Source organism: Barbatula barbatula, assembly GCF_947034865.1.
Source record: "Barbatula barbatula genome assembly, chromosome: 16".
Classification (NCBI taxonomy): Eukaryota; Metazoa; Chordata; class Actinopteri; order Cypriniformes; family Nemacheilidae; genus Barbatula; species Barbatula barbatula.
Window position 1 is genome coordinate 11,032,033 of NC_136779.1, and position 14,783 is coordinate 11,046,815.

General features: G+C 40.3%; 1 protein-coding gene across 4 annotated transcripts in view; it reads left to right on the forward strand.

Moving 5' to 3' along the window:
* mrtfab (myocardin related transcription factor Ab) overlaps nt 1-14,155 on the forward strand; it is a 29,130-nt gene extending 14,975 nt beyond the window's left edge. For 3 of the 4 annotated variants that reach the window (XM_079475734.1, XM_079475735.1, XM_079475736.1), the window contains 15 exons: nt 2,670-2,735; nt 6,310-6,365; nt 6,485-6,560; nt 7,352-7,498; nt 7,868-8,022; nt 8,484-8,600; nt 8,754-9,013; nt 9,149-9,320; nt 9,404-9,754; nt 9,860-10,735; nt 10,830-11,033; nt 11,451-11,549; nt 11,651-11,791; nt 12,123-12,183; nt 12,644-14,155. In XM_079475734.1, the coding sequence (XP_079331860.1) occupies nt 2,670-2,735; nt 6,310-6,365; nt 6,485-6,560; nt 7,352-7,498; nt 7,868-8,022; nt 8,484-8,600; nt 8,754-9,013; nt 9,149-9,320; nt 9,404-9,754; nt 9,860-10,735; nt 10,830-11,033; nt 11,451-11,549; nt 11,651-11,791; nt 12,123-12,183; nt 12,644-13,185 (3,323 nt within the window). In that variant the 3' untranslated portion in view covers nt 13,186-14,155. Of the gene's footprint in view, nt 1-2,669; nt 2,736-6,309; nt 6,366-6,484; nt 6,561-7,351; nt 7,499-7,867; nt 8,023-8,483; nt 8,601-8,753; nt 9,014-9,148; nt 9,321-9,403; nt 9,755-9,859; nt 10,736-10,829; nt 11,034-11,450; nt 11,550-11,650; nt 11,792-11,923; nt 12,002-12,122; nt 12,184-12,643 lie in introns of all 4 variants that reach the window. The other variant, XM_079475737.1, reaches the window with a different exon arrangement.
* The last annotated feature ends 628 nt before the right edge of the window (nt 14,156-14,783 follow it).

Below are 14,783 nucleotides of genomic sequence, written 5' to 3' on the forward strand. Positions count from 1 at the left end.
TCCATTCGTTTCTATTGTATGAACACAAAACCAGTGATAGTGTTTGTACCAGTTAACAAACAAAACATCTTATTTTGTGTTATTATTATTTCTGCGGAAGAAAGTCAAACAGATTTGAAATGACGTTAGGGTGAACTGTCGCTTTAAACATTGTCCCAGACTAACATGTATGTTGATGCTTTCTTAAAGGTGTGGTTTACCCCAAAATAAGAATTCAGTCATCGTTTTTCACCATCATGTAATTCCAAACCTGTATGACTTTCTTTCCTCTGCAGACCAAATAAAGAAAATAATTAAAGAACTTTGGTAACTAGGCTTGGGCCGATAGACGATGCCATCCTCCACCGCCGAGCTGGCAACGTGATTCCAACAAATGTTTCACTTTCGTCACGTGACTCTTGCAGCTCTGTCCAGGGGGCTGCAAATCACATTGTAAATAAATATGAACAAGGGGCATGAAACCTGGCACTGTACAGATCAGACTAGCCTGACTTTATAACTGTGTAGCTTGCGCTGTATAAAGAGGACGCGCAGTTTGCGCAGCCGGCATTGTATTAAGATGACGTGTGTCTGCGCAGCTCGTGTTGTATAGAGAAGACTCGTGTCTGAGCAGCTTGCGGTGTATAAAGAAACGCCTCACTTTAAAACTCTTTCATTGAATATAAATATACAAGCTTTTAACCCTGATGGGTGGTAGGGTCAGGTATGAGCCATTGAAACAGAGCTGAGGGGGTCTGTCCAGATTGTAGAGTGTAAACGAAAGGCAACAGCTGAGCTGAAGCAAGCAGAGTCATTGGCACAAAGTAAACCCTCCTCTGTTTGAGGGCAAGAGACTCGCTGCTGTGTGAATGTGTTCTGCTGAGTGCACAGCAGGCTCTGTGCTCGGTCATCCTCACCTTATACATTTAATTTTCTAGCGTTTGTACATATCCACCTTTGAGGGCACAACAGGGATTATAGCTTTATAGTTCAAGAAGAAACCAAGTGGAAGCTGTCTTTTCTTCGTTTGTGATTTGAAACAGAAAATATCACACCCTGTAATCTGTTATTCTTGCGCTTTTGGACTACCTATGGAATATCTGTTTTGACATTGCGTTTTTGCAGCCTTAGACATTCATTGATCGTTTTCAATGCTGGATTCAGACATGCTGGACACAAACCACTGTCTTCACATCGACACTTCCTCTTTCGAGGATGAGCCAATCAGAAATGGCCAAGATAAGACAGAGAGTATGGATTGTGACAGGCATGTTTACCATAGCCTCAAAGAAGGTGGGCATTGATTTCATTATCCATTTTATAGAATAAAATCTAGAAATCATGACTAAATCTACTCAAAAGTTGTACTGTGTTGCATAGATGTTAATCAACTAGATGCTCATTGAGTTGAACTACATTCAAGCTTATCTCTAGTCTTAGCACATCCGACCAAATTATTCCAATGTCTTAGTGGTGAGATCACCCCTGTGTCGCTCACGCAGTGCCAAGAGTGAGCACCGGTTGGCCTGTTAGCTGTGCCAGGCGAGAGACGTGTTTAATGGAGACCCTACACGCACAAGATCACCAGTTGTCTACATTAACGCACAGAATTTTCCAGGCTCTTGTGACTGAAGGAGAGAGCATTGGCATTTAAAAGCATCTGATTGATTTACAGTAGCAGGCCAGGTTCTCAGAGAGGTGCGAGGCGGCTTGTGTTTCTTCATCAGTCGGGACAGAAATAGTGTGCAGGAGTGGGTGGTCAAAGACAGCTGTTAAAATGAACTGGGAATAGAAAGAATCTAAATGATGCCAAGAACCGAATTTAAGTGATTTGCAAGTGAGAACAGGAACCAGAAACAACAGGGGGCCTAACTAAGAAGAACTGGATTCATATACTCAGGACTGATCTTTGTCACAAGTCAGCGGATGTGTATACTACATCACAGCACATCTTATTCAAAACTGTATTTCTGACAGGGGTTAGAGAGACACAACAAATGTTTCGATACGAGCTGATCTGATATCAGACATAGTGACTGTGAAGGGCAGAACAGCTGACGGGTGAACACAAAGCAATGCTATGTGTGTGATGATGTCATCGCGTCAGGACCAACAGGTGCAAGCTTGCGTCTGAAGACTGCAAAGCTCGTCCGCCTCGTGTGCCAGCATGCCATCTACATTCATGAAGACACATCCTTCCTGACACATGATGCATTGGTGTTCTAACAGTTTGCCTAAATAAAATGATGACGCCAACAATAAAACCGTGAAAACAAATCAAATGATGTTTGCACTCCTTTATAGTAATTATGCAACTTACACTGTGTTGTGCCATGTCTCAGCAAGTTCCCGATTTGCCCCCGTTCTGCCACCCCCGTCGCATGTTGACACTCTTTATTGCACTTTTTGAATTGAGGAAAGGGTTCGAGCATGGTGAAACAGGAAGTATGAAAAACCACCCAAACAACCTCGACATTCACAGTCCCTCCCATTTGGTTTTACCCTTAAAGTTTAAAAGAAACACAGAAAGTGTCCTTTCACGGCCTCGATGTCCAGCTTACTGTAGTTTTGAGCCGTCTATACGCATATCAAATGCAAGACAGATGCATCCCACAGCGACCCTGATGCGATCATCGAAGTTGTTGTTTTGATTCTCTGTGTTTAAACTCCCTTCCTCTCTCTCCATGCAGTTCTTCAGCTCAAACTTCAACAGAGAAGAACGCGAGAGGAGCTGGTCAGCCAAGGAATCATGCCTCGTAAGTCAGATTTTACATCAGTACTGTCATGCATCTCTCACAGTATTCTGTGAGTAAAGTTTTACGGACTTTGAGTTAAGAAGCGCTTGTGCAGGTTGCATATAAGTATTATGCACATTAACAAATGTTAATTGACGCAATATTAAATGCGCTACGATTTGTAAGCCACTTTGGGTTAAAGTGTCTGATAAATGAATAATGTATATGTATAAATGTCTGAATGTGTTGAATGCAAAGAAGTTTAATTTCAAATTATAAGAAAGCAGTAGATATATAGTAGGTTTTTTCACTTTTTTAGTTTTCAAACTTTGTGTAACATGTCCTTAGTTCAAAAAAATACAAGTAGTTGCTCTGTTCGAATTTGAGCAGACTTCACTGAAGATCACCTTGAGAGCAGCTATTCCAAATATTTGCAAAATGGTTCAGAAAAGTGAAGCTAGTTCTTAGAAAAGATCCAGCATCAGTTGTTCCAATCTGTTTATTATATATAAACAATATGCAAAATGGCGTTCGGGTATTTTAAGTGTTCTCGCTAATTTATATTTATTGTATTTTCAAAGAAAGTTATAACATCAGTCTTCATAGTGCTGTTATTTTTGTAAGATGTCATGGAAATATCGAGCGGAATATAATTGAGCCCAAAAAACAATGTATATCAGAATTTTCCAGTGGCCCTTCCAATGAGTTTTATTACTTGTTTACATGTCAATCAGTTCTGATGTTATTGTAGAGCAGTTATTGTTGAAAGTATTAGATGTTGGCATACATTTCAATTGATACATTCACAACCACTCATTCTGCACGAAATCGACAATTGATTCAACTGTGCCTGGACGTTTATGCGCAAACATGTTGCCATTACATCTGGGTGCTGGCAGCTAATGCATAATACTGCATGTTGTGGGATACACATGCATTCTTCTGAGATGATGCAGTAGGCATTAATGCATGCATCACTGCTGCACACCTAGTGTCCCCTGATATAGTTTTCCCTTTGCAAGAAGTCTTGGTTCTCAATTGCCAACGCTCAGTCATTGTGAAAGGACGGTTGGGTTATCAGGTGGAGCGACTTCCTCTATTGTTTGCAGTTCCTTTTTTGTGTTGTGTACATCAGACAAGAGAATACACCAGTCTTTACACTGTAGCCTCTGTGGGAAGAAGGAAGTGGCCCATCAGCTATCATTCTTGAATAGATATGGCGAGAAATGACCTATTTGCTTTTCTAAAATTACCCATGACTTGCGCTGCTAACTCCAAAAACAAGTGAACTTTTGGGGAACATACTCTATACAGCACCTTACATTACATGACTTATTAACAGTGGCAGCATTTTGCCGTGGTATTGATGACAGGGGTATGTGACTTAAGAATCCCTCCACAACAGGACAACCAGTGGGATAACAGAAAGATTTTATAACAGTTTGATCAAAATGCACAAGTGTACAGTGTATGTTGCAGCAGATGATGTTACATTTCCTGATCTATAATTTTATGAAACAGATAGTAACACTGCTTATAAATATGACATATAAATGATTAGATGAGGTTAACAACAGGTCAGTTTCTGGAAAAAACTATGATCACCTTTTTGCTTTTTGCAGAGATCACGCTTACGTTACGGCATTAGCTAGAGGCAAAACAAGTGGAGGCAGCACAAAACAGAACAGATTCGGCTACATAAGGAGTTTAATACATAATCTTGTTGTGTTGTTTAGTGCCACAACAGACAGAATATAGTCTCCAATTTGATATTTGATTAATAATTTTGATATTTTAACACATACCTGCTGCCCTTGCCAACAAAAATGCTGTACAAAAACAGCTGTAGTTAAACGCTATAAAACGAGCGGACTGAAAATAAACGATAAGCAAAATTGCTCGTGTTTCGCTTCAGAACACTTAAGATTAAAAAAATGATTATTGTTATTGTGGATTATGATTTGGGTATGTGTCTAAATAAGATCTCGCGTATGCCCAAATCAGAATCTGGGGAACAAGTTTATTTTCACATAGCATTAACTCTTGAATGCATCGTATGTTCGCTAACTTTGTTAGTTATACAGCTAGCAGTTAACTATCGGCCAGAAACTAAACATAAAGGAAACAGTTTGTCATCTCTGTTTCTTTAGTTGACACAAGTGCATTAGTATAAAGTAAGAGGGAACATTGAGAAGGCTCATGTTATGAGTAAGGTTTGTGTTCAATGCATTTCCATAGTTTGCCACTGTTAGCGAGCGCAGGCATATATACGCTCTCAGTTTAACTTTACTATACACGCTTGGTTTCTCTGTATGGTAGGTGTAGATGTCATGCCACTTAACTGGAAGTAATCCTGTCAGTTCGTCCCTGGATCGATTGAGTACAGGTCGGCCAGGTTCCGGCCAGTTCCAAGTTAACTTTTTCCAAAACATTCGCGGTCTTAGACAGTGAGTGACCTTAAATGTTAAAGTTCAGTCCGATTTCTTTCTAGTCATTGTCACAAAAAAATGAAGGCAAACAAAGCGTGCTAACTAGCATTAGTAATGCGGTCAAGGGGATCTGTCTCCACCTACGCTCCAGTCCGCTCACAAAAATGTGTTACAATGACTAACAGAAAAGGCGTATATTAGCTATATTGTTGCATAAAGTAAATAAAGGATGATTGTGCTATATCATGATTCTGTATGCATAGATAAGATCAGAAACCAAGCCTGATTCACAAGCTAGTCTGGTTAGAAGACCAAAAATCCCGTGATCATCTGTGCTTTTTAACACACCATCCTACACACGTTAACCAGTCTGTTAAACAGAGTGATAAAAAAAACATTTTTAAAATAATTGAGCACTTAAGTATCGGTGTTGAGCGTGCTGATGGATTCCTTTAGTTGTTTGAGCTTACTCAAAAGGATGTCGTTCTTTTCACACTATGACCTTTATTAATGTTTTACCCTTTACACATATAGTTCCCATTTTAAATACACTATTCGAAACAGGCTTTGGGTGATTTGTTAAAGCGATAGTTCACCCAAAAATAAATCTGTGATAATTTATTCATTTCAAATGAGTTATTCAAACCTGTATGACTTTCTTTCTGGCACAGAACACAAAAGAAGATATTTTGAAGAATGTTATTAACTGGACCGCATTCACTTGCATTGGTTTTTTTGTCCATGTTCGATTACTAACTTTCTTCATTTTCATATCTTCTTTTCTGTGGAAGAAAGAAATTCATTTTTGAGTATGAGATTATTTTCACTTTAAGTATTTTATAGCAATGATCAACCATTAAAACAGCTGAATCGTCTTATTTCATTATATTTGAGATTGTATTGACATTTTCGGCACACTATATTATAGTGCGGGAGTACATAAGGACTTTGGTTTGCGTTGCACACAATGCTGCAAAAAATTACAAGAAAAGACACTACCCGGAGGTGTCCGCTTTACATATTTGTGTTTAATCTTTCCCTGTCCCATTTCAGTTACTTGAGATTAACCTGTTAAATACTCAAACAGTCAAAATGTCCAAAATGCACATATTCCTTTACTCACCGTCAAAAAGTAAATCCATCTCATGCTCTGTTTCTCTACATAGCATTGAAGAGTCCGGCTGCCTTCCACGAACAAAGGAAAAGTCTGGAGCGAGCACGTGTATGTTGTAAATCTAGATTGATCTTGTTTTCTGTCAATATTGTTTAATGAGGCTCTAATGGGAACATCACAAGCATTCTTTGATTAACAGTTCTTTCTTTTATCTTTGACTGTTGCAGACGGAGGACTACCTTAAGAGGAAGATCAGGAGTCGGCCAGAGAGGTCTGAACTGGTGAGGATGCACATTCTAGAAGGTGAGTGTAAGGATAATGAGACCAAACAGAATAGCAAAGCGTACAATGTTTAAAAAAAATTGTTTTAATGGGTTTACTGTTGTTCATTTTACTGTCTACCAGATGCTGTATATCGCAGTGGCTTTTCTTAAAGGGATAGTTCACCCAGAAATAAAAATTCTGTCATCATTTACTCACCCTCATGTTGTTCCAAACCTGTATACATTTCTTTGTTCTGGTGAACACAAAGGAAGAAATTTGAAAGTATCTCAATAATCATTGATTCAAACAGATCTCATCCCCCATTTACTGCCATAGTAGGGAAAATAAATACTATGGGAGTCAATGGGTGATGAGATCTGTTCGGTTACTGACATGTTTCCAAATATCTTCCTAAATGTTTAGCAGAGCAAAGAAATGTACACAGGTTTGGAACAATCTGAGGGTGAGTAAATGATGACAGAATTGTAATTTCTGGGTGAACTATCCCTCAAAGGAACAAAGCCCTGATGCATCATTTGGCGAATGTAAGAAAAAAAGATTTATAAGCCGATGCAATCCTTTTAAAAAATTCTAAATATTGATCAATGCAATATATATATATTGGTCTAGCACTATAAAAAGTTTTGCCTAATTGTTCCTTTGTCATTTATCAAACCAAAGAGCTGCTTCGACATCTTTTTTTTACATCACACAACTTCTGCATACATTCAGCATTTGTTGCAGCTAATTTAGTCATTAGACTTTCAGCAGAAAATTCTGGTGGTTTTAGCAGAGAAGGAAGTGTTTAATCTGTTAATATTCACCCACAGAGACTTCAGCCGAGCCCTCACTGCAGGCCAAGCAGCTGAAGCTGAAGAGAGCACGTCTGGCTGATGACCTCAACGATAAAATCTCCCACCGCCCTGGACCCATCGAGCTGGTCCACAAAAACATCCTCCCTGTCCTCGCGCTCATTGGTTAGACTTTAAACCAACAATACTGCCTAAAGCAGAACATAGTCACAACACAAGTCAGCTATACGGCAGTGTCACGAAAGCTGTGCATGTGCCAATTGACTAGTCATTACTATGAAGTCCTGACTTAAGCAAAACAGCGAGGCTCAATAATCTGATCAGATCTGTTATAAACACAACATCTAGTGTACAAAACCACATTTATAAAGCATAAATGCATAAATGCATGCAAATTGCAATATGTTAACAAAGCTTAAGAAAACAGAATAAACTGTTAGATCAATAAGAACAAAATTATTTTATCAGTTCTTATGTAATATCTGACTGTATCCATGCACAGATCTGACAAACATTTCTATCTCGCATGTACAGATTCTCCGAAGGGTGAGAGCTCCTCAATGGACGAGGACAGTAGTGATGCTCTGTCCCCAGATCCACAGGGCAGTCAGGATTCACCACTGAGCCTCGGTCCTCAACATTCTCCCTCTGAATTGCTGAATATGAATGGAGACCTCTCACCCTCTCAGGTACACTTATTAATTTGATGCACAATATTGCAATTGCACTTTCAATATGCCAGAGGGCAGCACTGTGCCATGCTTGAATTAGCTTGTACATTTTACTAAATAATGTCTTCACCATATTAGAATTAAAATTCTGTCATGAATTACTCACCCTGAATTGGCAACTCTAAGACCTCTGTTTATCTTCGAAACACAAATTAAGATCCTTTTGATGCACTTTGAATGACAGTTACGTTGCTGTCTATGGGGGGGTTGGGGTTGGGGAGTCAGAGAGCTTCCATCTTAATTTGTGTTCAGAAGATTAACGCATGTGCTAGGCTTATCGTACGACTTCAATTATTAAAAATAATTTTGGTTTCGTTTTGCGCTTCAGATGTTAGTCTAGCTTTGGCTTCTTTTGGAGATGTTGTAATTGGCCTGTAAGTTGATTTTAACCATTATTTAACCATTGATTTGATTTTTAGTTCCTCACTCAGGCCCCGCCTCCTACATTCGGTGCATCTGACACCTCTCCTCCACATAATCCAGCAAATGAAACCACAATGACAAACCTTGTCCGCCCAACTACTGGACAGACAAGGGTAAATCAATATACCCCGTCTGCAATATTTTATATATTTTTTAATTCTGAAAATATGATCATGAAATAATGTTCATAATAATTATAAATGACTATCGAATATAGTAATTTCTAAAAAACAATTCTCTTGTCTTGTCCTAAATGTCAATTTCAGCAACAGTCCAGGTCCAGCACAGATCGGGCTTCACAGCGGCCCAAAAAACCCAAAGATAACAAGCCCAAAGTGAAGAAACTCAAATATCACCAGTACATCCCTCCCGACCAGAAGAACGAGCGTGAGCCGCCGCCTCAGCTGGACTCTTCATATGCCAAGATCCTGCACCAGCAGCAGCTATTCCTTCAGCTTCAGATCATCAAACAGCAACAGCAGCAGCAGCATTACAACTACCACACCATCTTACCCGCCCCACCCAAGTAAGTGCAACCACAACCATATCTTCATTTTACTGTGCTAGAAGTGAAATATCTGCAAGAGTAGTATAGTCAAAACCAGGTCAAATTCATGATATTTGATTCAAGTATTTACTGTGTTTATCTGTACATTTCTAGAGTTTCTAATGAAAAGCAGCAAACATCCATCAATCCAGGCCCGTCCCCTTCCCAGACTATTTCCACTAGTTCTACCGTGTCCTCCAATCAAAATGGTCCTAATCGTCAGAGCCAGCCCACATTGGGAGGAGCTAAGCCCAGCACTTTGCCGGCCAACCTGGATGAATTCAAAGTAAGCAACAGTTGTAATTCATTCCCTCATTTTAAAACATTTCTTCATGTTGCAGAACTGATTTCTGTTTAACTTTCCTTCAGGTTGCCGAACTCAAACAAGAGCTCAAATTGAGAGGTTTGACAGTATCAGGCACTAAAATTGATCTCATTGAACGACTGAAAAACTACCAGGAACAGAACGGTGGTTCCTCAGCAGCTGCGAAAACCGCCACGGTCCAGTTATCCGGTGCTGTCCAACATCAAGCGAAAGATGTTAGAATGTCCTCCTTTCCCATAGCAGCTTCCAGGGTCCACACCACAACTCCACCACAGATTATGCGATTCAGCAGCACTAGCTCCTCCCCTCCTGTATCTCCAACCCCTTCTGACCGCTCTCTGGCTGGATTAAGTCCAGATGAGGCCAGCTGCAACGGGGATGTGTTTGGAGAAATTGTAAGTCCACAGTTTTCATTATGACAACTGAATATGGCTTGTCAAGTATAATGTCGAGTGTTTGGAGTGGCGTATGTGTGAATTAATCTCTCTCCTCCTTAACAGGTCAGCTCACCCCTCACCCAGCTCAGCCTGCACCCTTCTCCAGAGCACGCCTCTCCGGTTAAAGAAGAGCCTCTTGGACAGATGCAGGCCTGCTGCAGCCTCTCCCGCCCAGGTCCGTTGGCATCAGCCTTGCCTCAGGACCAAGCAGCTGTAGTTCCTTCTCTAGACAAAGACCAAATGCTTCAGGAGAAGGATAAGCAGATAGAAGAGCTGACACGTATGCTGAGGCAGAAGCAGAGGCTGGTGGAGACGCTGCGCTCCCAGCTGGAGCAGGGTAAGCGCGGAGCAGCCGAAGAGGGCGTAAACAGCAACGTTAACACTGAAATGCCTTCCCTCTCTAATGGACTAGAAGTGACAGTGAAGGAAGAGGTCAAGGAGGAAATGGACACATCGGAAGACCCGCAAAAGCAGCTGCAGAAGAAGCAGCAGACGCAGTGTTCGCAGCAGACGCTGCTCAAGCTGCAGCAGATTCATCGGTTACAGCTGCAGCAGCAAGTTCTGGTGGAGCTACCAAACGCACATCAACAGAAAGCACAGTTGGTGCAACAGCAAAAGCAGCAGATGCAAATGGATCCAAAAGTGAAGCAAGATCAAGGGAAGGCGCAGGTGTTGCAACAACAGCAAAAGACACAATTGCTGCAGCAGCAACAGAAAACGCAGATGCTGCAGCAGAAAATGCTGTTACTGCAACAACAACAGCAAAAGACACAGTTACAACAGCAGCAAAAGTTGCAGCAGCAGAAGACAACATTGCAGCAGCAACAAAGGTTGCAGCAGCTCATCGTGCAGCAGAGCCAGGAAAAGCAGCTACAAGCCAATCAGAAACAGCAGCAGAACTCACAAAATCAGCCACAGCAGCAGTTACAGACACCACAGGTTATCATCATTTCCTTTTCTTCGATTTATTTAGATCTTGATTTGAAAATATGTTTGGATATTTTTGCATAACTGCGCTGAAATGTATTTACAGGTTTCGCAGGTGTTGGTGAACCAGCAGGCTAGTACTCAGATCACCACATCTTTCCCACTAGATCTTCTGAAGAGTCACGGCACGCCCACACTGGTCACAGACAGCAACGGCAACCGCTATCTCATTGCACTTACCAGTAATGGCGTAGACAGCTTGACTGGAAAATCTCCTCAGAGCAAATCTAATGGACGCATAACTCTACAGGTGAATATAGAATTCTTGTTTATCTCCGTTAAGCGATTAACCGGGATTAGTCAATCCAGAATAAAAGTTTTCATTTACATAATATATGTCTTTGTACTGTGCATACATTTTCTTTTCATAGACACACATACATGTATACATTTATGAAAAACATAAAATATAAAAATCAAAAAATGTTTAAATATAATTTAAATTATATAGTATATACATTTAACTTTATCTGTGCACATATTTCCTTAATCATGTAAGTATATGTGTTCATAAATACAAGATAAATATTCACAGTGCACATACATTATGTAAACATAAACTTTTATTCTGGATGTGATTAATTACGATGAATCGTTTAACAGCCTCGTTTTTATTTATACTGTACATTTCTTATGAGCTCATTGTGGGAATTGTTCTGTTGTTCAGAGGTTACAGTCCACCCCTACCAAGCTCCCTAGCCAATCGTCTACTGATGTCACCAATTCTGCCAACCAACCACAAGCTGTCAGAGAGCCTGTCACCAAAGTATGTGCATGAGATGTATTTATTCATCATTTAAATACCAAAATGACACATGTTGATTCAATCTGAATTGTTTAATTTGAATATTGCGCTGTCACTCTCAGATTCAGAAAGTAGGGCTTCACTTGGACGCCACATCTGTCCAGGAATCCAGCCAACCGGTATCGGCTCCACCCAGCTTTGAGCCCTTCTTCACTGAGGAAGCAAACTCATTGAGCAAACCATCCTCACCTCCTCCATTTAAGGTACAGAAATATTAGATCGCACACATATTATTAATAAAAGCATGATCATTTTCCGTTTTCTCCCACTTTACCTTAGCTAAAACATTCATCATTCCTTTCTATTTTTCCTCTTCTCATAATTTCCTCTATTAGGAGGAGGTTTGCCCAACCTTTGATCGCCACACTTTGTTCACCCCTTGCTCCCCAAAGCCAAACCCTCAACGTTTCAAAGTAAAACCTCCTCTCTCTCTCTCTCTCTCTCTCTCTCTCTCTTTATTTCTCCCTCACACCTGCTTTCTATTCTCTGCTTCTGCTGATGTTTAATAATTTGGGGAACTTGTTCATTTTACAGGAAAACATATCTAACAACCAGCAAATAGACGACTTGTTTGAAATCCTGATCAAGAGCGGAGGTAAAAACAACTCTCTTGTAATTTTCAGAAACTTTTCGGCATCATAGACATGCACTATAAAATATTTTTGTACAATCACTGTCCTTAAAGGTCCTTTCAACCTAGTTTTTAACATTTTTAAATGGTTTACATTGTTTTAACTCATCAATATAAATAAGCAACTTTCACTTTTCTAAATTCAAAATAGTTAAATAGCAAGTTGAAAATGACTAACAAAGGCAGTTTGATTGTACTAGTACAATATTTGTGACTGTAAAAATATTAGCAAGATTACTTTCAGGTGATTCATCACAAGTGGTCAGAAATATAATTTTCTAAGATTTACTATTAGATTGGTAACACCTTAAATGGCTTAATGATCACCTGAAATGGATGTAAAGAGGGAATTAGAAAGGCACATTTCTGTCAATTACAGCTTGAAAAAAAATTGTTGTGCTTTCACTCTTATTTCCTAAACCAGAAATTTCATCTGGATTTAAGGCCAATCAAGACCCCTCCCTGTCAGACTTCCACAACAGCCCACCGACTCCCTCTCCACCTCCTTCTCCGCTGCACCTGTCACCGTCTGCTCACCACACTGCCCCTCCCCAGCAGCACCCAAAAACGCAGGACAGGCCCTGCTCCGGCACCGGCCGCCTGGAGGACTTCCTGGAGACCACCACTTGGACTCCCATTCTCGGTGTGGAGCCAGACGGCGCTTTGACATTGATAGATGATCTCCACAACCAAATGCTGAGCACCTCCAGTATTCTGGACCATCCCCCATCCCCAATGGACACCAGTGACCTGAGCTTCTCACCCCACCCGCCCAGCCTGGACTTCGAAGACCCCACCCTCGATGGCATGGATTGGCTGGACATACCCATGGGAGGAGGGGGCAGTAATTGTAATGGCGCTGGTATGGTCCTGGCCCCTCTGAGCTCACACACCCCACCCAGTGTGTTCTCGGCAGACTTTTTGGACAGCTCGGATCTGCAGCTCCACTGGGACTCCTGTTTGTAGCTTTTGGTCTTAATTTGCTTATCGACACAAAATTTAGCACCTTCAACCTTACTGTGTATAACCCGTACACAAAACACTCCAGACGCACATGCTGTTTATTATGCTGAAAAGCTTTATTTTTCATCATATTCCACTAGACTGCCGGATGGTATTTAAACGGTACCTGCGTCTGATATGTAGGTCCTCTTAAGCACTGAATTTTAAGCTCGAATTACCATGGCTGTGACGCCTTTGCCAACAGAGAGACCAATCTGGACCCCGCCACCAGGTTTGCACTCCTCCAGGAATTTCACAAAAGCAGCCCTGACCATGTGCTACAAATCCATTATTTGGTCTAGATTTTAGACCAGTCATGCGCATCCATGAAATGAGGTCAATCAATTCTTTTGATAGGTTTTAGCTGTAAGCACACCAGGTAGAACAATCAGAAGAGGTGACTAAACCTCTTTAGTGCAGCATAGTATTTTGTTTACTACCTGTTTCAGGTAAACTATGAAAGTTTAATTATATGAGGTTACATTGCAGTTATATGTATTTCCTCGCTTACTGATTCTTTGGGATCTCTATTAGCTCCATAGCTTTATGCAATCACAATTGCTCAGATCAAAAATAAAAATAAAAATGAGGACATTAAATACAATAACCCCTCCTTAGTTCTCCATTTAACTTTTTTTAGAGCTGTTGTACCCTTTGGCATGTTCGTTCTACCAACTTTGCACTTAAGCCGATCCGACTGGTGCTCTGGTTTAATGAAACAACCCAATGCAATGAGCTCTACAGGGAACCAGGTTTGGTGGCTTTTACCAGATCTCTATGCATTGCTGTACTTAAGGATCATTGTATATTTCTGAAACCTGTGTTGTGCCCTATGATTGTAGTGGTTGTATGCTGGAGGTCAGTGCTAGGGTTCAGGTTTCAGAGTATTTGGAACTTCTTTTTTTTTTTTTAAGTAAATAAAAGAAAAAAAAGCCTTGTGGAGTGTTTTTTGTTTTTGTTGCCACACATGTATTCAGTGCATGGTGCAGGGTGTTTTTGCAAAGAGTGTTGTTTTCTGTAATGTTAAAGTAATGTGTCTGTTACCCAAACTTGACTTCCGGTAATGTTGAGCCTCTGCAAATCAATAACGGTTGAGTAGTTTTTATTTGATACAATTAACATAATAGTAATTTCAATTTAAATAAAATCTTACATTAATTGGAATATTACGACCAAACACAGACCCAGAAGAAGTCTCTGTCTTTTTACAGATTTGTGTGTAAGATATCAGCAATTGTGGTAACCACAGTGATCAATATAATAGATAATCACTTCAGATAATTACTGCTATCATGGACACCACTGCGATTTATGGCTGAAATACACTTGCAGATTTAAAAAATCTGCACAGATTTTTTTTAAACTAGACATCATACACTTGCAGACTTTTTGAAAGTTTCAGATAGACACACACTAACTGTTCGAATCTGCAGACTGGCACAGACTTTCTGCAACAAGTCCAGACTGAAATCTGAGCAAATGTCTTGTGCTAAGGGATAATGTTTAAAAAAATGTAATTTTGACAACACAGTTACGCCAAAAAAAAACGTTTCCCATTTCCT